The sequence below is a fragment of the Geotrypetes seraphini genome, chromosome 14, assembly GCF_902459505.1.
Source record: "Geotrypetes seraphini chromosome 14, aGeoSer1.1, whole genome shotgun sequence".
Lineage (NCBI taxonomy): Eukaryota > Metazoa > Chordata > Amphibia > Gymnophiona > Dermophiidae > Geotrypetes > Geotrypetes seraphini.
The window spans coordinates 38,678,551-38,702,277 of NC_047097.1; the positions used below are offsets into that span (position 1 = coordinate 38,678,551).

A 23,727-nucleotide genomic window follows, 5' to 3' on the forward strand; every position below is an offset into this window, starting at 1 on the left:
GTCCAAAAATCACAGGTGGAGCAGCGGTAGAACAGGTGGGACACCGGGTGGGGTTTTGAATGGGGAGATGGGGTTGAAACAGAGGATAGGGTGCGAAAGGAGGTGGATGCTAATATATCTGCAATGACAAAGAGCATTATAAGGAGTTTGAAATTGAAAAGACAATGACATATTCAAAATATAGGCTGCTGAAAGAGAAGTATTTTGTTTCATAGAGTTCAACAGAGTATTTCTCGTCCAATGAGAAAGTATTGTTCCCCATCCTCACGGTCATCTGAAGAAATAAATGCATGTAGTGTCAGAAGTATATGAAGAACTGTTAATGCTTAAAAATAATTATTAGTCAACAGAGATATTATGACTGCAAGGGCAAGTACAGGAACATTGTAGAAATTGACAGGGAGTGGATAAAACTCCAGGGCCTGTTCACCGCCAGTGCTTCGAGCCCTGGCTCTCAATCAGTCATGATGGAGTACTTCTCTCTAAATGCAAAGTTACCGTTCCCCATGAAGGGGAAATGTCGTAATATACTTTAAATGGACAGTTCAATGCCAGTGCTTTGACTCCTCGCTCAGTAAGTACTTATTACAATTACATAGTAAAAAATATAGGAGTGGGAACACATACCACGCTCCCCTGTGAGGTCTTTGAACTCCTTCATTATTGGTGATAATGGAGTGCATTTGGGGATTGGGATTTTATACCTCCTGGAAAAGATTATTATCATGCTATTACTTCAGGAGACCTGTTTCCCTGTTTTATTACCTTCTTACAGCAGCTGGAGTATTGAAGCTGCTGTAAGAAAGTAATTTAGATTCGCGGCTACAGGGCAGGGAGGTTTGTTGGATCAGGCCTGTTGTCAGTCGGTCGGAGGAAGCGCCACAAAGGTAAGGGGACCTGGCCTGTTATGCATCCCCCCCCATATGGTTGCACCTGGGGCGAACCGTCCTCCCCGCCCCCCCTTGGTACGCCAGTGCCGATCGCAGCACACAGCCGATCGTAACGGAAGTCTTCCCAATGTCAGCGCTGACGTCGGAGGGAGGGAGGGCTTTGCTTAAGCCCTCCCTCCAACGTCAGCGCTGACATCGTGGAAGACTTCCGTTCCAATCGGCTGTGTGCTGTGGCAGGGCAGGTAGGGAGAAGACGAGCCTCGCATCCAACCCCGCAGGAACCCCTTAACCCTAGGGGGCGTCCCCACGGGATCCCCATGACCCGAAGGGGGAACCCGCGGGATCCCCACAGGTCCCTCGGGATTCCCGTCGTCCCCGTTCTCGTGCAGCTCTCTAGGTCAAACTCCTAGAATCGCTGTAGTATCTTTACAAAAAAACAATTACAGAGGGTGGAGTAAATTTTCCAAACTTTTATAGTTATCATCAAGCCTATATTTTACGCCAAGGTGTGTATTGGGTCCTCCCTGAGCTAATTGAAAACACCCCAGATTGGTTATATTTGGAATGGCAACTCATGTTTCCTTTAAATCTATGTCATGTTCTTAGTATCAAGATGCCTAGATTCTATAAAGATAACTGAATATTAATGGACACATGGAAAACCTTATGATTTGTCAGCAATTTAACAACTATTCATATTAATAAATCAACAAATCAAACTATATGGCTAAACCCCAAGATTCAAATTGGTGGATTTAAGGTCCTCTGGAAGCATTGGATGATAGCAGGTATACGGACTTTAAATGATGTTATTTCAAATGGTGAACTCCTTGATTTTACACAGTTGCAACATAAATATGGTCTTAATAAATCACAAAATTTCAGGTGGTTGCAACTGAAGCAGGCCATTCAGGCAAGGTTTCCTGAATAGAATAATCTTAGTATGCAATATAGTCTGGAATTTTTATGCTTTCAGGTGGACTTTCTGTATGTGTTTACTTCATTGTTTCAATTGTATACCTCACTCGTTAGTTAGTGGGATAGCACAATAAAAACTAACAATAAATAGCATGGTTATTTATGTCATACTAAGATAAAGAAGAGAAAATAACATTTTCAACAATGGTAAATGTTTATTAACATATAGCATATGTGATAAATATGTAATACACATATGTTCAAATGTAGTGTCAACACCACAAAATCTTTGAGCTAACCATTCATGATCTATTATGTACAACATGCTGAATTATAAAAAAATGTATTGTTCTACATCTCATGTTTTCTGAGGCAGCACCTGATTAACATTCCTACTTGGGGACTCTGCTTGTGGGTTCTAGAAAGGCCAGCACCTGACTGCCAACATCACGTTTGCTCGTTTGTTAACTTGGATGTGGTGCTTGTGCAAATTATAGCAGAAAAACACACATGGGGGTGTTGAACCTATAAATTGTATAGCATTGCTTTTAATCATGTATGGTCGAACAACAACAGTGGGTGTGAGAAAAGGAGTTGGCACAGGAGATAACCAACAGCACTGGGTGTGAGAGAGGGAGTTGGCACAAGAGATAACCAACAACAGAGAGTTTGAGAGAAGGAGCTGGCACAGGAGATATCCAACAACATAAAGTCTGAGAGAAGGAGCTGGCACAGGAGATATCCAACAACATAGAGTCTGAGAGAAGGAGCTGGCACAGGAGATAACCAGCAGCACTGGGTGTGAGAGAAGGAGTTGGCACAAGAGATAACCAACAGCACTGGGTGTGAGAGAAGGAGTTGTCCCAGGAGATAGCCAACAACACTGGGTGTGAGAGAAGGAGTTGACACAGGAGATAACCAACAACAGAGAGTGAGAGAAGGAGTTGGCACAGGAGATAACTAACAACAGAGAGTCTGAGAGAAGGATCTGGCACAGGAGATAACCAGAAGCACGGGTGTGAGATAAGGAGTTGGCACAGAAGATAACCAACAGCACTGGGAGTGAGAGAAGGAGTTGGCACAGGACATAACCAACAGCACCGGGTATGAGAGAAGGAGTTGGCACAGGAGATAACCAACAACAGAGAGTCTGAGAGAAGGAGTTGGCAGAGGAGATAACCAACAGCACTTGGTGTGAGAGAAGGAGTTGGCATAGGAGATAACCACCAGCACTGGGTGTGAGAGAAGGAGTTGGCACAGGAGATAACCAACAGCACTGGGTGTGAGAGAAGGAGTTGGCACAGGAGATAACCAACAACAGAGAGACTGAGAGAAGGAGCTGACACAGGAGATAACCAGCAGCACTGGGTGTGAGAGAAGGAGTTGGCACAGGAGATAACCAACAACAGAGACTCTGAGAGAAGGAGCTGGCACAGGAGATAACCAGCAGCACTGGGTGTGAGAGAAAGAGATGGCACAGGAAATAAACAACAGCACTGGGTGTGAGAGAAGGAGATGGCACAGGAGATAACCAACAGCACTGGGTGTGAGAGAAGGAGTTGGTACAGGAGATAACCAACAACATATAGTCTGAGAGGAGTTGGCACAGGAGATAACCAGCAGCACTGGGTGTGAGAGAAGGAGTTGGCACAGGTGATAACCAACAGCACTGGGTGTGAAAGAAGGAGTTGGCACAGGAGATGACCAACAACATATAGTCTGAGAGAAAGAGTTGGCACAGGAAATAACCAGCAGCACTGTGTGTGAGAGAAGGAGTTGGCACTGGAGATAACCAACAACAGAGAGTCTGAGAGAAGGAGCTGGCACAGGAGATAATCATCAGCACTGGGTGTGAGAGAAGGAGTTGGCACAAGAGATAACCAACAGCACTGGGTGTGAGAGAAGGTTGGGACAGGAGATAACCAACAAAACTGGGTGTGAGAGAAGGAGTTGGCACAGGAGATAACCAACAGTACTAGGTGTGAGAGAAGGAGTTGGCATAGGAGATAACCAACAACAGAGAGTTTGAGAGAAGGAGTTGGCACAGGAGATAACTAACAGCAATGGGTGTGAGAAGGAGTTTGCACAGGAGATAACCAGAAGCATTGGGTGTGAGAGAAGGAGTTGGCACAGGAGATAGCCAACAGCACTGAGTGTGAGAGAAAGAGTTGGCACAGGGGATAACCAACAGCATCGGGTGTGAGAGAGGGAGTTGGCACAGGAGATAACCAACATCACTGGGTTTGAGAGGAGGAGTTGTCACAGGAGATAACCAACAACAGAGAGTTTGAGAGAAGGAGTTAGCACAGGAGATAACTAACAGCACTGGGTGTGAGAAGGAGTTTGCACAGGAGATAACCAACAACAGAGAGTCTGAGAGATGGAGCTGGCACAGGAGATAAGCAGCAGCACTGGGTGTGAGAGAAGGAGATGGCACAGGAAATAAACAACAGCACTGGGTGTGAGAGAAGGAGTTGGCACAGGAGATAACCAACAACAGAGAGTCTGAGAGAAGGAGTTGGCACAGGAGATAACCAGCAGCACTGGGTGTGAGAGAAGGAGTTGGCACAGGAGATAACCAACAACAGAGAGATGGAGCTGGCACAGGAGATAAGCAGCAGCACTGGGTATGAGAGAAGGAGATGGCACAGGAAATAACCAGCAGCACTGTGTGTGAGAGAAGGAGTTGGCACAGGAGATAACCAACAACAGAGAGTGTGAGGGTAGGAGATGAACCACAAGCATCTGGCACAGGAAATGACCAACGTGAAGGAAAAAGCCTATGAACACCACCCACAACACCTTGAAAATGTCAAAGTGAGTACAGTATGCTTGAGTGGATTACCTGGTCAGCATATAAAACCTTCACGCTTGGCACATGTCAGAGAAGTGGATTGTAGGATGGGTAAGGGCCAGTGGAGGGCTTCAGGGAAACTCCTGGGGGAGGTATCCTGAGCACAACAGTTAGCGGGCCTCTGGTTTTCTGGGCCACCAAACAAAAGGGAGACATAGAGATTTTCAAGTGTCTCATCTTTTCCTGCAGCATGTGTGGTTGGGAAGACCGTATGGACATGTCAAAGCAAAGTTCATGTCACTGAGTGAATAAAACTGTAGTATAGCAACAGGAAAACCTGAACTTCAATATCAAACTCTAAAGTTCCAGATTATGTGCTATACCTCTGAGATATTGAAAAAGAGGTCTTTGTCCATATTTTGGCAGCAGCGTTGTTAGTCTTTGAGTCACTCTCACATACATGCTCTTACTGCTGGCTGCTGCGCGGTTACTAGCATGGAATCGAGCAATCAGCTGTTCTGTGTAATCTTGCTCACACTGTATATGCTCAAGGATTTTAAAGATGGTTAGATGATGGCATGACACCGAAGATTGAAATGCATGGTGCCAACCTTCCACTGAATTGTTGGTCCGAGGCAGTCCATCTTCAACACGGGTTCGCATATTCTACAGAGGAATAGGAAAAGGTGGGGCACGTCTCCCATTTTGCCGCAATCTACCGATGTAATTGTCTTCCCAATAGTCATACACCGGGATCAGCTCATCTGATCGAGTCTCCTCCAAAGTCTCAAAACATTCAATAACATCTTCTACAGGAACAAAACTTAATGCTAACAGCATTTTGGTGAACAATCTTATTCTCTCATCATCCCTATAGTTGGCGGTCAATCCCTCATTTTAATTTTGCACCACAATGATTGCCCCAGATGGAACAGGCAGCCAGAAACTGCAGCATTTGGAAATACTCTGCTGGCAGCTTGCAGGCTTGCTCTCTCGAAGTCCATCAAAATAGTCAGTGGTGCCAATGTGTTTCTGGTTTCTACCAGTTTCCTTAACACACGTTCATAGTCCTCCTTCCTTTTACTATTCAACAACACATACACCATGGGAAGTGCACGATTGTACAAACAAATGGGGGGCAACTTTAAATGTCCCATCCATGAACCAATGCTCCAACACCTCAAGATTTGCTTGGGTTGTGAAAATGAAAATGCGTCTTTCATCATTTTCACCAGAATCCCACAAAAGTAATTGTTCACCACGCGTGGTTCTTTGCAGCTGCTCAGGAACTTGGATCTCTCTTATTGACCTGGGATTACCCATTGCTAGATGGCCTGCTTTTCTTTTTCGATTGATTGTTCTCTGCATGGAGGAATATACAGGCAATAATGTAGTTGCTTCTAAAGTTGAACCCGCTGTTGTCCCCAGAATGATCTGTCGGGGCTTTTCAACTGTGGTCACAGCTCTTTCGCGTATGTCTCCCATCATTCTTTCAGTAGCTATTTTCGCGTTGTTGGGTGCATGCACATGCGCCGTTATCTTGACAGAAGATCCATCGACGTGCCTTTTTCTTCTGCTTACACAGTCATGGCGCACACACCTCCAGGACATGCCATGACTCGGTCACGACGATAACGATATCCTTCATGAACCCAGTGCTCTTTCCCACGCTGTGAAGTTATTACTTCCATCTCTATGGCAGTTCACTCCTGAAACCATACAATTTATAATATTATCCTATTTTGACTTACAATTGATATACAATTCCCTGTATCATCAGTGCACTACTCAAAAGAACATCAAACCTGTAAGACTGGAAGTATATCAATGAAACCCTCAGGACTTGTAGTCGATCTTTGACCCTGAACCAGTACCTGCAAGAGTTATAACATTCATGTAAAGTTCATGTTGCCCCCCCCACCCCCCCAACCTCCAGCACACAAAAAAACCTGCAAGGGTAAAATAGGTGAGGTTAGGCTATACATATGTAGAGTTCAACGCTATGGCACAACACATTATACCTGCAAGGGTGCGATCCCTGGCAGTAAAACACTAAAGATGTCTATCGTCTCTTACTTGTAGTCTCTTGCTTGTAGTCCGCTTCAATAGTACATTATATGAAGTTATTACATACATATGAAATACAAATCCCTATATCTCTGTACTTACCTTGAATATAATATCTCCAAGATTGAACTGCTTCACAACACTCATGTTTCAGCAACACTGCAAGACTAGAATTTATACAGTTAGCACATAGATATGACAAACAGGACACAATATGTCTGTACTTACTTTTCAAATCGTACCTCCAATAGTAGAATTATGGTTTGACAATCATCATGGATTAACAACTTCATTATACCTAAGCACAGACAGAAGGAAGGCAGAGAGGCCCAAAAAAAGGACCCACTACAATGGTAGACAATCACCCTTACTACACACCCAACGCAAAAAGTTTATACCAATAAGCCCCACCGTCAGACTAATGATCCTATCCTACTGTTCTGATTTAGCAAAACAAAACAATGAAGCTATGCATATACCTGTAAATGTGAATATCCTCTTATGAATGATACCTGCAACAGACAATGTTACCCAATGCCTGTATAAAACTATAAACCATAAGCACACTCAAATTAAAAATATTCAGATACTAGTCTTGCTGGCGTAAGAGTTTTTACCTCATGCAAACATGTTTCTTTACATCTTTATTACGTTTCAGTTCTATAACCGCATCCAATTATACATATAATTAATATCAGACATTCCATGATACATATTATTAATATCATAAATGACCCTTCTCGCGCTTTTACTATGCGGGAGCGCAAGACGGGTGCAAGAATGACGAAACTTTGATCCGCGCATGTGCGCTAAGTGTTCCATGATAACCATCAAAACTTTCATTTGAACACTCAGAGTTTTATTATTATACCCTCGGTTTTCTTGCGATTGTGTAGCGCGCATCTTATATAGCTTTCAAAAGTAGCGACATAAAAATATACGGTCCGCGTGCGCGTGAACCGAAAATATGAACATACCTGGAAATGAAGAAATCTGAAATGTGGAAGTACTGTTGCTCTCACCAGAGGCGAGTAAAATCTGCGCAAGACAAATATTCGTTATAGAGAAAGTTCTAGCAAAACCAGAGCTTTACCTATAACGGACACGGTCAGGCAGCGAAAGGAAGGTGGGCTGTTCTGAGCACATATATAAAGAAGAAACGTAACCATAGTAATGAATATGCATTCATGTGACTGATAACGTGGTGACATGATCACATGTTAACATGCTGAACGTGCACGTGCCCTTCCTTCGCCACGCACCATTTTGAGGCACGCTGAATTTGTCGTTGCATTGAGTTATCCTTGCGCTCAATTGTCTCGCACGCTATTATCTTTGCGCTGATTTGTCTTGGCGTTTTTGTCAGTGCGCTGTTGTCTTGCGCGCATTTGACCTGTCACCCTTACATTTAGGCATGCTAGTGCAGGTTTATGTTGGGGTTCTATAAAAGAATTCAGGCACCCAGATGTTGTTGTAAGATAGTCACTCCCCGCGCAGCAAGTGGGTGCCTAGTTAGAGAAATTGTCCCCTTCCAGGTTTGGAGGATTAAAGGATTTGTCTGAGGTCACAAGGAACTGCAGTGGGATTGAAATTGGGCTTCCTGGTTCTCAGCTCCTGCTTTAATCATGAAGCTGCTCCTCCACTCTGACCTTAAGTTTAAGTTTATTAGGATTTTATATACCGCCTATCAAGGTTTTCTAAGCGGTTTTACAATCAGGTACCTTGCCTTTAACTGGTTCAGTTAACCTTACTTTGGTATTATTATATGCCTATAAATATTTAAAACAATCAATATGGTGAAGAAGAAGGGTGTATTATAATACAAAACTAAAAAAATATCTATTATATATGCTTTTCTGCATTAGAAGTCAGTAGGAAGAGGGAGAAATGAAGGCTTAGAAACAACTGGAAGAGGAGGAATTTGGTAGAGGTGTTGTAATGACCTCTATGCTGACTTGTGTCACAGACTGCAGTGTACAGTACTTACATCCCACCTGGTACTGCACAGACACTCTTGTACCATAACTCTTTTTTGTCTCCTTCCCTTTTCTGCTGCTTTTGATCGTCAGACTCACTACTAAATCTGATGTGGCCTGCTCTCTGTGCCTGCCAGGAAAAGGAAAGCTGTGTTTGGCTTGACTATCTAATAAATGAAGATAGCTGATCCAGAGTTAGAAACACTAGTCTTGCTGATCCAGAGTTAGAAACACCCCCACCTCACCCCCAATATTCAGTGAGACTCGGCTGACTTAAGACCCATTTCGCCAGCTATCTGCTAATATTCATGAGGAGATAGCCAGCTAGTCTGCTGATCAGCTGGCTAAGGCACATAGCCAGATAGACCCGCTTAAAAAGTAAGTCTGTCTTTGACTGTTAGCCTTAGCTGGCCAACCAATAAAAATTGTCCTGGTTGGCTAAGTCCGGAGCGTTGAACTTTACCCTGGATATTCAATGCCGGTGGCCAGATACAACCCTGGCATTGAATGTCTGGGATCACTGCCAACCATGGGAGTTGCTGGACTGCCTCCTGTGTCTCAATATTGAGACCATACTCTTCTAGCACAAATAAAACAATGACAAAACTCCATAACTCCAGCTACAAGGAAAGCTAAAATCTGTATTACAGTTCTGACTACTGCAGCTCAGAAGGTTCCTTTGTAAATGCTCAAAGGTTAGCATCTAGAAAGGTGAGGGTAATGAAATAGAGGGCAGTGGGGAGGAAATTTAGGTATCTGGAGGCAGAAAGAGTTTATACATGCTGTGGAATAAGGGAGAAGAAATGAGAGTGCACCTTGGAGAAGAGATAAAGAGAGCATATACTTTAGTCCCATTACTTTCTGCCATGCATGGTAAAGACAGAATGTATAATGAAATAAGATTTTCAAAGCCATAGGCAACGGAAGATGCTTTTAGTGCAGAACAGAGTGAAAATAATATTTTAAAATTTCACACAAATTTTTTTAAATCTCATCTTTTTTTAGAGTTTTGAATACTTTTTACAAAGGATGTTGTTGAACTAAATGATTTAACAGGCAATCCTTATCTATAAGGGAGCAATTTGATACACACAGATGAGGTCTGGAAAAGCAGAGACAAAAAACAAGAAAAAATCCAGCTAGGTCTGCAGTGGAGGCAAAACAACACACAAAAAAAACAAAAAAAGTGCAAAGTGCAATAAAGTAGACATAAGAGATAAAAAAGTATATTGGCATCTGGTATATAAAACAAAATGAGAAAACCAAAATAATAAACACTATATTGATAAGAAGAATAAGTAAGATGGTAGTAAACTAAATGACCTACCAAGGTTGATAAGATTATGAATTAAACCGCAATTCAAAATGACACCGGGGAAGGACCTAGCGGAGGAACCACACAAGAGGAGGAGACCGTGACTCACCGGGACCCCGAGGGAGAGACACTGCACTACACCGAGGACACGGACCTGAGACAGAAGAGGTTGCTGAGGAGAGGGAAGTCTGCTATTGTGGTGGGAGACTCGATCTTGAGAGAGGTGGATAGTCACGTAGCTGGAGGAAGGGAGGATCGGCTAGTGACTTGTCTCCCGGGAGCCAAGACACGAGACATCACTGATAGGATCGAGAGGATCCTGGACGGAGCAGAGACAGAGGAGACTGCGGTGATAATCCACGTCGGAACGAATGATGTGAGCCGGAGGAACTTCAGCATGGCCACACTGACTGACCAGTTCAGGGTCTTGGGACGAAAGCTGAAGCGGAGTACCCGGAGGATAGCATTCTCAGAGATCCTGCCTGTACCGAGAGCAGATGCAAAGAGACAGGCAGACCTCCAGGCTGTGAATGCATGGTTGAGGAGATGGTGCCAGGAGGAGGGCTTCCACTTTGTGAGGAACTGGACGTCCTTCTGGGGAAAGAGTAAGCTCTACCGGCGGGACGGCCTGCACCTGAGCACAGCGGGAACTAGACTACTGGCAGCCAATGTGAGGAAGGAGATCGAGAGGGCTTTAAACTGAGGAGAGGGGGAAAGCCGACAGCCGATCTGATGTTGACGCTTCGGACAACAGTATCCAGAACAGATGCTGAACGGGCTGACTGCAAGGAGGAAGTAGAGAGACCGGTGGATCTTATGATCAGACAGCGAGGGAAACACCAGGTAAGGGGAGCTTGCTGGGAGGAGACTAAGGGGCATGGAGTCACAAGGGGACTGGGTGGCACGAGGGCAAAAGCTGAGGGCAATATAGAGGTGCCACAAGGCGAGGGGGATCAAACAGAGGCTCAAGGGATGATAGCCCAGGAGTGGGCCGGTAGGGCTAGAAAACCCAGAGGAAAAGCGGGGAAGTGGGGTGGCGGGGATGTGGAGAAGCTGAAAGCTAAGAGGGTAAAGGCTGAGGGCAAAGCAGAAGCACAGAGAACAGAAAAAATGCCCGAAATCCAAGAGCAAGTGGCCCAGGTAAATGCAAAGGTGGAAGAAAAACGACGGAACCTGAGGTGCTTATATGCAAACGCAAGAAGCCTCAAGGCCAAGATGGGTGAACTAGAAGTCGTGGCCAAGGGGGAGGACCTGGATATAATTGGAATTGCAGAAACCTGGTGGACAGAGGAAAATCAATGGGACGTGGTGCTGCCGGGGTACAAGCTTTACAGGAGGGACAGGACCCACAAGAAGGGAGGAGGCATAGCACTATATATAAAGGACTCTATCCACTCGGTCGGGATAGATATGGCAACAAAGGCAGAGGGGCTGGAATCACTATGGATCAAATTACCCGGAAATAAGGGTGCAGGCATAAAACTGGGGTTGTACTATCGACCACCTGGTGCGCCAGAGGGAGTCGGACACGACTTGGAAGCAGAATTGAGACAGGAATGCAGGACTGGAAGTGTAACAGTGATGGGGGACTTCAACTACCCGGGAATAGACTGGAGTACTGGTCACTCCAACTGCACTAGGGAGACAGGATTTGTAGAAACTGTGAAGGACTGCTTCATGGAGCAACTAGTCAAAGAACCGACGCGAGGGGGTACTACTCTTGACCTCATCCTAAACGGATTAGGGGGGCCTGCTAGAGGGATAGAAGTGGGAGGACCACTAGGCAATAGTGATCACAACACGATCAGATTCACATTAGAAAGAGAGACACCCATAGTAAGGAGGACCGCAACAACTGCACTGAATTTCAAGAAAGGGAACTATGTTGCTATGAGGGAAATGGTGGGGAGGAAGCTCAGAAACATCTTTAGGATGGAGACTGTGGGAAGCGCCTGGACCCTATTCAGGGACACCCTGCAGGAAGCACAGAGAATGTACGTCCCCAGTTTCAGGAAAGGCTGCAAGAACAAGCGATCAAAGGACCCAGTTTGGATGTCAACAGAAGTAAAGAGGGCGATAAAGGACAAAAAGGTATCCTTCCGGAGATGGAAAAAGGACCCAACGGAGGAAAATCATCAGACGCACAGGAAATGCCAAAAGGAATGCCACCGGGAGGTTAGAAAAGCAAAGGGGGAATACGAAGAGGGGCTGGCCAGAGAGGCGAAAAACTTCAAGGCATTCTTCAGTTACGTTAAGGGAAAGCGACCAGCGAGAGAGGAGGTGGGGCCGTTGGACGATGGGGATAGGAAGGGAGTGATTAAGGAGGATAAAGAGGTAGCTGAGAGGTTGAACACGTTCTTCTCGTCGGTTTTCACGAGTGAAGACACATCTAATATACCGGACTCAGAGGAGCTCATGAGTGGGGAACAGGCTGAAAAATTGGATCACATAGAGGTAAGTAAGGAGGATGTCCTCAAACAGATAGACAGGCTAAAATGCGGCAAATCGCCGGGCCCGGACGGGATCCACCCAAGGGTTCTGAAGGAACTAAGACAAGAAATAGCAGGCACAATCCAGCATGTTTGCAACCTATCCTTGAAAACTGGTGAGGTACCAGAGGACTGGAAATTGGCGAATGTCACACCTATCTTCAAGAAGGGATCGAGGGGTGACCCCGGGAACTACAGGCCGGTGAGCCTGACTTCAATTATAGGGAAGATGGTGGAAGCTATGATCAAGGACGGCATTTGCGAGCACATCGAGAAAAATGACCTATTGAGAACAAGCCAGCACGGATTCTGTAAGGGAAGGTCGTGCCTTACGAACCTTCTGTACTTCTTTGAGGGAATAAGCAGTCGGGTGGACAATGGGGAACCCATAGACATCATTTACCTCGATTTTCAAAAGGCTTTCGACAAGGTGCCACATGAAAGGCTGCTTAAGAAGCTGTGGAACCACGGGGTGGGAGGGGATGTGCACAGATGGATCAAGCACTGGTTGTCGGGCAGACTGCAGAGGGTCGGAGTAAAAGGTCAATATTCTGACTGGCGGGGAGTCACGAGTGGTGTACCACAGGGGTCGGTGCTGGGGCCATTACTCTTTAACATATTTATCAATGACCTGGAAAAGGAGGCAAAGTGCGAGGTTATAAAATTTGCAGACGATACCAAACTGTGCGGCAGAGTTAGGACCAGGGAGGAGTGTGAGGACTTACAAAGAGACCTGGACAAGCTGGAAGACTGGGCAAACAAATGGCAAATGCGCTTTAACGTGGACAAATGCAAGGTCATGCATATAGGGAAAAAGAACCCGTTGTTCAACTACAAATTGGGGGGGGTATTGTTGGGAGACAGCAGACTTGAGAGAGACTTGGGTGTGCTGGTGGATGCATCACTGAAGCCATCTGCACAGTGCGCAGCAGCCTCGAAAAAAGCCAACAGGATGCTTGGCATCATAAAGAAGGGCATAACAACCAGAACAAGGGAAGTCATCATGCCATTGTATCGGGCGATGGTGCGTCCGCATCTGGAATACTGCGTTCAGTATTGGTCGCCGCACCTCAAGAAGGACATGGCGGTACTTGAGAGAGTCCAAAGGAGAGCAACGAAAATGGTAAAAGGGCTGGAACACTGCCCATACGCCGAGAGGTTGGATAGGCTGGGGCTCTTCTCTCTGGAAAAGAGGAGGCTCAGGGGAGATATGATAGAGACCTTCAAGATCATGAGGGGCATAGAGAGGGTGGATAGGGACAGATTCTTCAGACTGAAGGGGACAACAGGTACGAGGGGGCATTCGGAGAAACTGAAGGGAGATAGGTTCAGAACAAACGCAAGGAAGTTTTTTTTCACCCAAAGGGTCGTGGACACTTGGAATGCGCTACCGGAGGAAGTGATCAGGCAGAATACGGTACAGGGATTCAAACAGGGATTGGACGGATTCCTGAAGGATAAAGGGATCATGGGATACTGAGGGAGGAGCTGGGATGTAACACAAGTATAGAAAACTAACCAGGTAATGAGTATAGAAACCAAACCAGGTCGTGCATGTGCAAGACCGGAGGGTTAGGACCTCGATAGGAAGACAGGACTTAAATGAGAAACCAAGGTGGCAAGGGAGCCCCTTCTGGTGATACAGACAGGTCGTGACCTGTTTGGGCCGCCGCGGGAGCGGACTGCTGGGCGGGATGGACCTGTGGTCTGACCTGGCAGAGGCACTGCTTATGTTCTTATGTTCTTATAATAAACTAAAAAGGATAAAAACAACCATTCGTAAACATATGTATACATCATTTTGAGGTAAAAATATATATATAAGAGCTAAAAATAGTGTAAATGAAGTTAAAAAGTGAGCTAACAATAGTTTCATATATTAATGTATATGAAGTAGTAAAGTTAATGAGAAGGGAAAAAGATATATAAGAAATTGAAAACGAGCATGATAAAACAAGTGCTTATAAATACTGTAATGTGTATACCATAACTCGAGTAGGAAAAAATGGGAGTAAAAACGTCTATGACGGACTAAATCCCAAATAGAAGAAAAATATGAGGTCGTTAAATAAGTGAAAGAATCTAAGAGACATCATAATGAACTAAAAATTCAGGAAAGAGGAAGGTAAAGTGAAAGAAGTGGCAGAATGGGAAGGAATATGTACATAGTAAGTGGACGTATGTGACACACCATAAAAACACTTTTTTGTACTAAATTGTATGAATGTAAAGGCTAACAGAAATTTGATAGTGAATGGGGGAAGTTAAAATTGATAATAGTGAGAAACAAAACTTGGTATCGTTTGTTGAGAGGCGCCAAACATGGGCCGTGGGTGTAAGAGAATGTTTTAATTAATGGTCACGTTGCAAAGTAAAGTTAAAATAACTTAAAATAGACATAAAATGGAAAAGTAGCTGAGGTCGCAAGCATTAAAATTAGACTTCCATAGGCCTATATCAATCTTAAAGTTAGACTTACCATAAGCCTATACAAATCTGGGGTAATCGTAGATCCACGATCTCAGCATAAACTTTCACCGAAGCAAAACAAGGATGCCGCGGGAAATGGGAAGAGGAAATATAGGCATCCTATAATGTGGAGGACTGCAATTGGTCAAAAGGTATGTCCCAAAATACGTAGGCAAAAAAGAGTCGCTGCCGTGGGGAGCTATGATTGGCATGTCCTGAATCAAACAGGAAGAAAGGAATGGTGGAAAAAGGAGGTGATAGCCTAAGAAAGGCTCTAATAGGTTAATTGAACTTGTGTTTTAAAACATTCATGACCAAAAGATAGAAAACAAAAAAAGAAAGAAATGTAGTGAAGTGATAAGTAAGTAAAAAAAATTATAAGTGACTAAAAAATAAGATCAAAAGAGAAATAAAAATATAATAAATAAAGGCCAGCCTGGGAATGAACAGAGAAGTGATGTCATTTACTATACAGGGTGAAAAATGGATACCAAGGGAAACCACTGATCCTGAAAGTGTGTTTGTGAGTGACGTGCCAAGCAAATGAGTGACATACCTTACATTGCAAAATGCCATGTGAATGGCAACCGTTTAGTGAGGGTCAGGTGGAAATAAACCCTTAGTTAGAAACATGAGAAATAAGATTTGATCTATTTAAGTGCACAAAGTAAAACCATCTAAATTAAAACAGTCTAAATTAAAATATGCATGGAATCAAGTACAGTTCAAATCCAGACAGGATCTTGAGAGAAATAAGAACATAAGAATTGCCGCTGCTGGATCAGACCAGTGGTCCATCGTGCCCAGCAGTCCACTCATGCAGCGGCCCTCTAGTCAAAGACCAGTGCCCTAACTGAGACTAGCCCTACCTGCGTACGTTCTGATTCAGCAGGAACTTGTCTTACTTTGTCTTGAATCCCTGGAGGGTGTTTTCCCCTATGACAGACTCCGGAAGAGCGTTCCAGTTTTCTACCACTCTCTGGGTGAAGAAGAACTTCCTTATGTTCGTACGGAATCTATCCCCTTTCAATTTTAGAGAGTACCCTTGGAGAAGGTGAACAACCTGTCCTTATCTACTAAGTCTATTCCCTTCAGTACCATGAATGTTTCGGTCATGTCCCCTTTCAATCTCCTCTGTTCGAGGGAGAAAAGGGCCAGTTTCTCTAATCTTTCACTGTATGGCAACTCCTCCAGCCCCTTAACAATCTTAGTCACTCTTCTCTGGACCCTTCCGAGTAGTACCATTGTAAATGAACATAATTTAGAATCAATTAAACATAGGACTGTCCATATAAAGAATACAACAAATAATATATGAAGAAAATTAAAAATGTATAAAGGAAGCTCATATTGATACTTTCAGATATTGCAACAATATGAATAAAGCCAAATATGTGCATGGAATGGAGATAAGCTGTTTTGAATAAACTATAAAAAAGAGCGATAGTCAATATCAAGGCTAAGTCCAGCTGGAGTGATGGTGTTGATTTTGAATATTGCTCTCTGTTCAGCTTGCATGAGAATATGGTCAATATTTCCCCCTCTCCATCTTAATTTAAATGTCTTAAAGACAAGAAACCGAAGGTCATTGATAGTGTGGCCAAATTCTTTCCAAATGCTTCACTAATGGTGCTGTCAAAACTTCCCTCAGTATACAGCTTCTATGTTCGATTATTCTTCTTTTAATTTTTCTCTTAGTTTTGCCAACATAAAGAAGTTGGCACGGACAGATTATAATATAAACCACTTGTTCAGGGTCACAATTACTGCTGAAATTTAGATTGTACCTTTTACCAGTCCTTGAATAAGGTATAAATGTGGTGGTACTAATAGAAAGTCGGCAAACAGAACATAAGGAACAAGGTTGATGTCCTGTATGATTGGTTTGGATTGTGGTGATTTTTGGAAGAGCAGAGGGAACTAGTCTGTCTCTGAGATTCGGATTTCTGGTAAGCGCTATCGTTGGTCTGGCATCTCTGAAACACTGATGAAATTCTAAAATGCGCCAGTTGTCCATGATAATACGTTTAACCTCACCAGATAGATGTGAATGTCTAAGAACACAAGTAAAATCTGGTGGTTTATGATATCTATTGCCAGTTTTGAGTAGATCTTCTTTATGTTTTAATCTGGAGAGATTGTATCCATTGAAGATGTCTTCCAAAGGAAATCTTCTCTTAGCAAACCTATGAGCCATAAGGGGAGCCTGCCTTTCAAATTCCTCAGGTGTTATACAAAATCTCTTAAGCCTTAGATATTGGCTATAAGGGAGGTTTCTCTTAAGTGGTTTTTGATGAAAACTCGTGTAATGCAAATAGTTATTTTTATCTGTGGGCTTCTTGTAAATGGTGGTACGGAAGCTGTAACGATCCTTGGAGATCATGATATCTAGGAATGCAATGTGGTGATCAAGAAATTCCATTTAAAATTGAAGATTTCTGTTGCATGTTTTCAACCATTCTAAAAAGGAATGTAGCCTAGAGATACTACCTTTCCATAAGATAAATGCGTCATCTGGAAAAGCAGAAACATACTATATGTATGTGTTTTCCATAATAAAAATTTGGAACTTGTACATTTGGCAGTTAGTGAAATCATGGATTAGCAGTCTCATTGTATTTATGGATATATTGGTGAACCACACGTTATGTAAATGGTCTGTAGAGTATAGGAAGGAAAGAGACACCTGCCAACAATCCCTTCAGCTACAATACATGGGCCAAAGCTCTCTCTGAGCTCTGCTGCAAGTGCTCATTTCATTTGACTAGTAGATGACCATGTCTCTTGATATACTCTGTCCCTCTCTACCTCCTTCCCTCAAGAAGCAAGGTTAGTCTTAAGACTAACACTCCTAAGTGTTAGCACACATTGCAGTTAGCACACAGTCTGCCACACCTTCACCTGCCTTATCTAAACTGCAGCTGAATGACCTAAGTGAAAGAAGCTGGGACTTTCATAAGTATTTGATTTGTGACGCAGTGGTTAAAGCTACAGCTTCAGCACCCTGAGGTTATGGGTTCAAACCCATGCTGCTCCTTATGACCCTGGGCAAGTAACTTAATCCCCCCATTGCTCCAGGTACATTAGATAGATTGTGAACCCACCAGGACAGACAGGGAAAAATTATTGAGTGCTTGAATAAATTCATGTAAACCATTCTGTGTTCCCATGGAAGAACAGTATAGAAAATTGAATAAATAAATAGTGTGAAAAGTTTCAGCCTCTGATAACCAGAGCTGATATTATGACATCATAATGCCTCATTCTACCAATGCCTAAGAGCCAACCTCGTGATGTCAGAATGGCTTCATTATCCTATACTTGGCTCACTTATACTTCATTTTAATTTCTAGAGTGGTGTGGTGGTTAAAGCTACAGCCTCAGCACCTTGATGTTGTGGGTTCAAACCCACACTACTCCTTGTGACCCTGGGCAAGTTACTTAATTCCCCCATTGTCCCAGGTACATTAGAAAAATATGTTTGAGTACCTGAATAAATTCATGTAAACTGTTCTGAGCTCCCTGGGGAGAACGGTATAGAAAATTGAACAAATAAATAAATAAATTTATAACAGACAGCTCAGTAAAGGCAACTAGGCCTAGATTAGAAATGAGCAAGGCTCAAAGGACAACAAAATTAAGCTTGTGTATATTTACAAAATAGATGCTCATGTACTTTCCTACCTAGATGACTTATAAAATTAGCCTCTAAACAGTAATCCTTTCGTAATAGGCCTACATATAGAAGTCTATAAAATATTGTGCGGAGTGGAAAGGGTAGATGTGAATTGCTTGTGTGCTCTTTCCAAAAATACTAGCACTAAGGGGCATGCGACAAACCGGAGAAAATATTTCATCACACAAAGTGTAATTAAACTCTGGAATTCATTTCCAGAGAATGTGGTGAAATCAGTTAGCTTAGTGGGGTTTAAAAGAGGTTTGGATAAATTCCTAAAAGGAAAGTCCATAGGCCATTATTGGGATGGCTTGGGTAAATCCACTGCTTATTTTTAGGATAAGTAGTATAAAATCTGTTTTATTACATGGGATCTAGCTAGGTACTTGGGACCTGGGTTTGCCATTGCTGGAAACAGGATACTGGGCATGATGGACCTTCGGTCTATCCCAGTATGACAATTCTTATGTTCTTATAGGTGCCTGTTCTGTGAAGGAAAGTAGATGCCTACTTTCCCTCATAATATAGCAGCATAATTTAGCATATATTACACACACATGCATTTAATTGTGAGCACTTAAACCAGCCATAGAACTATCATAAGCATGTGTGGCCCTAGGTATCAGGGATACATGTATAACTTATAATATTCTATAAAGGACTCTTTTACTAAAATGCATTGAAAAATTAACTTAGTGCAATTTAATGCAGGACATTCCTTTGCAGTAAGCCCATATTTAATTCATCAGTAAAATAAGGTATTTATTTGCAGGTCATGTGATTAGTACACAGAAACTGCAAATAACATGGGAGCACTTGCCGCCTCCTATTTAGAATCCGGACCTAAGTATCCCTTTCAATAGGGCACCATTTATACTTACAAGTTTATCAACCACAGTAATGGAAGAATCTTAGGCTTTAGTTTCTAGATTGTTTCTTCTGTTTTTATGGCAAAACACCTTTGTAGGCCCACAGACAACCTGACTAGAAATTTCCTACGGATTCTCTTGAAAAGAAACTTGAGATTTTAGCTCTTTTTGCTTATATATGGCATTTGTCCACATGTGGAAGCGGAATGAAGTTTACTGTTGAAATTCCTCTTTTCAGTCTAATCAGTAGAACCAGGTTTGAGCAGACATTCTCTTAGTTGAATATATTTTATGTTCTTTCTCTTGTTTTTCATTCTCAGTTTCATACTGTCTTTGGAGGCAAAGCTGAACCTTCTGCACAGCTACATGAATGTAACATGGATCCGTATACCCTCGGAAACACGGGTAAATCTCCACTGTCCAGCACAACATGCCTGGCATAAATTGGCACTAGTTGGATAGGTTTGCTGCATTACATTCCCCATGGAATAGCTTCTCTGGCTGTGTCTTTGCAAAATGCCGAGAGTGTTCATACCTTTCAGTAAAGATCATCCCTTCATATATTTCAGGAAACCCACAATGAATTTAGATGAGATATATTTGCATAGAATGGGAGGTGTGTGTGCAAATTTATCTCATACATGTTCATTGAGGGTATCCTGAAAACCCGATTAGCTAGGCTTATCCCAGAGATGGGGTTGAGAACCACTGCACTACAGTGAACAAAAAGTTAACACAAGGCTGTTAAACTTTTAAGAAAAAAAATTATCAACTTTTATGTCTGGTTGGAAACATAGGGCTCCTTTTACAAAGCCACGTTAGCGGTTTTAGCGCACGCAGCTTTTTAGTGCACGCTACGCAGCTAGAACTAACGCCAGCTCAATGCTGGCGTTAGCGTCTAGCACCGCTGGCAGTTTAGCGCGCGTTAAACCGCTATCAAGGCGTTATAAAAGGAGCCCATAGATTTGTTTAAGTTTTGCTGATATCATTCTATATGTTTCAAGTTGAACTTTGCTATACTCTTCACAGGAGCAAGTAAGTAGTCTAATTACATGGCATTAAAGACATAAATCAACAAAGGCACAGTTGAGAGTGAAATAGGAAAGTTGCTAATATCTTTTATCATTAAGTTTAATTGAGGCCTTTGTTAATATAGATTTTGCCAGCAATTTGCACGTCATGTAACATAGCAAATGTTTGTAGAAATACTCAGTAGTTGTGTCCTTTATGTAAAAAAAAATCAGTCCTTTCTGTTCAAAGCAACTTAACTGAGAATTGCTGAGAGATTAGATAAGGCTGGAAAGCTCTGGAATTCATTTTAAAAATCTGCCATTCGTGTGAGTACATGAGGAGATTGTCATAGGATAGAAGGTCTGTGCTGTGCTTTCAAAACCCTCAGTGTCTCTTTTTCAGATCTTTCCCAGCAAAGGATACTTTTAGAACAGGGGTATCAAACTCAATCACATTAAGGGGACGAAATCCAAAACACAGGCTAAGTTGTGGGCCAGCACCCATCCAATCTCTGCCCCCAGATCCCGCCCCCATAATTGTACTAATTATAACACCATTTTATCATTCATTTTTCATATATACACATACAATTACACACAAAATTAAATTACACAAAACACACTGTATGCTTCTCAACATTCATTCCTACCAGAACACAGATAACCCCTATGTAAATACGGGACCAAAAAACTAAAAGTACTAATATATACAAACCAAACTCTTAAGATGCAACATCAGAGGAAATACTTCCAATTGAGGCGCGGGATGCTCATGGAGCCGCCACCTGTTTTGTGCACACTGCGGCAGTGAGGAGAAGGGAGCCAGCCATAAGATAACACCTGAGGCATCGCACCGCGGGCCATATAAAATGGCCAGACAGGCCAGATTTGCCCCGCGGGCCTTGAGTTTTACACCTGTGCTTTAGAATGTACCACTTTAGAACTAGAGGACATGACATGAAATTGAAAGGAGGGAAATTTAAAAGCAACATCAGAAAAGACTTTTTACATTGCATTATAAATTCTTATATACGGTTAACAGCTAAGAGATTCTAACCATATGTACTATGATCATAATAAATTAATCAAAATATTTACCAAACAAGTGGGTTTTCAGCGATTTTCTAAAGACTAAGTAAGATTTTGAGATTGATATATAAGTAATAACTTGTTTGTCCCACATAGCTGCCAAATATGTCAGTTTTATTACGAAATCGTTTATAAACACATCTCTTTACAGATGGAAAATCAAAAAGTCATATCACACGCAAGTAGTTTCTAGTAGCAAAATCGAAGCAATCTAAAAGATAGCTGGGTAAAAGTCCATTCAAGGCCTTAAAACATACACAACCAAATTTGAAAACTTCTATTGTCAACCAATGCAGTCTATAATAATACTGTGACACGTGATCTGATCTTTTCAATCCAAAAATCAATCATACCACAGTATTTTGAATGATCTACAGCCTTTTAACATTTTTCTTAGAAGTCGACAGATAGAGAATATTACAGTAGTCCAATGTACTGAGAATGAGGGACTGTACCAGCAATGAGAGAAAATCAAAGTATGGCTTAATTGTTCTTAATTTTCATAATAGGAAGTGAGATTTTTTAACCAGAGAAGTGATATGGAAATCAAAAGACAATTTACGATCAAGGTAGACTCCCAAGATTTTTGTAGTCGGCAAGATGGGGGGTGATGAATTCATGAAATGCTGTTGCACAGGAAGTGATGGGATCCAAAACAATAACAGAATTAAAAAAGGTGTGGGATGCAACACAGCTTCCCTTTAGGTCATGAAGATGAAATACAAATATAGAGCATTTCCACTCAATAAAATTTAAATACCTTTCATTCTTAAAAAAAAAAAGGCATAGATGGTGATAGACTTCCCTGGGTGTTGATTACCACCCTAAAGACAAAAGGGGAGCAACCTATACTTGGTTGAAGGTACAACCCTGTCCACCTTTCTGGAAAGACTGAGATGATGCTATCAGATTTCAGTGGATGGTGAAGAAAGACCACTGGAAGAGCGACCCATGTTGACTTAAGAATAGCATTTGAGGAGAGGGCTTTCCTATATTTTCACCATTCCATGAGTAAAAACCTCCTGACATTTGAATGTGAGGAAATCTGTTACTCCTTACCTTTAGAGGGTGCTCCCTTGTGTTTTTTGCTTCAATAAAAGGTTTATCTGTAAGATCTATGTAGTATTGTATACTATAAGGCCCTGATTCTGTATAGGACGCACAGGAGAGGTGTCCTATACAGAATCGGTCCTACACTAAACCCCGATTCTGTAACCGGCGTCCATGGTACAGACGCCGGTTAGAGAATCGGGTTAAATTAGACGTGGCCGCTATACTTATGGCAGCAAGGGATCTCCCTGCTGCAATATGTATAGCGGCCGCGATTGCGGCCGCCTGTCCCATCGCCGACAGGAGGATGCCCAATCCTCCTGCCGCAACCCCTCCTGGAACCCCCCCTCCCCCCCAAACTGGTAATCGCCGACAGGAGGATGCCCAATCCTCCTGCCGGAACCCCCCTGGAACCTAGCCAGGTGCCTAGCCTGGGCCAATCAGGCCTTAGGATTAGTGGGGATGGGCGGACCCGCTATGCCTAAGGCCTGATTGGTCCAGGCTTCTAGAGCCTGGGCCAATCATGCCTTAAATTTAGCGGGGATGGGCCGGGAAGGGGCGGGCCCGTCGGCTGGATGGCAGCAAGACCCGTCCAGCCGACCAACATGTAAAGGTTAGTTTGGGGAGGGAGGTTAGTTTTTTTTGGGGGGGGGTCGTTGGGCTTTCCGGCAGGAGAATTGGGCATCCTCCTGTCGGCGATGGGACAGGCGACCGCGGCCGCTATACTTATTGCAGTAGGGAGATCTCTTGCTGCCATAAGTATAGCGGCCGCGTCTACTTACAATGTAGACCAGCATTTTGCTGACCTACATTTTAAGCGTCTCTTCCTCTACTAGGGAGACGCATAGGGCCGCCTAGGTTCACCTAAGGCCCTTAGGCGAGCTTAGGCGTCTTGCGGGTCTCCCTAGGCTCCCGGAGGCACCTTCAATATAGGCCTGGGGAGCATTTTTTTAAAAGCATGCATCCCGATTGGCTGATTAGACAGCTGTAGGATGCCTACAGCTGCCTAAAATCGGGACGCACTTTGGAGAATCAGGGCCTAAATGTATACAAAGCCTACTCTACTAGAGAGAGATCTAGAGTCTTGTACTGGCTAGAAAAGACCTGCTCTCGAT

The 23,727-nt window shown here is 43.1% G+C and overlaps 1 protein-coding gene across 6 annotated transcripts in view; it reads left to right on the forward strand.

Moving 5' to 3' along the window:
* Window positions 1–23,727, forward strand: part of OTUD7A (OTU deubiquitinase 7A) — a 548,435-nt gene that overhangs the window by 519,447 nt on the left and 5,261 nt on the right. For all 6 annotated transcript variants that reach the window (XM_033921034.1, XM_033921035.1, XM_033921037.1 and 3 more), the window contains one exon: window positions 19,784–19,868. In XM_033921034.1, the coding sequence (XP_033776925.1) occupies window positions 19,784–19,868 (85 nt within the window). The remainder of the gene's footprint in view (window positions 1–19,783; window positions 19,869–23,727) is intronic.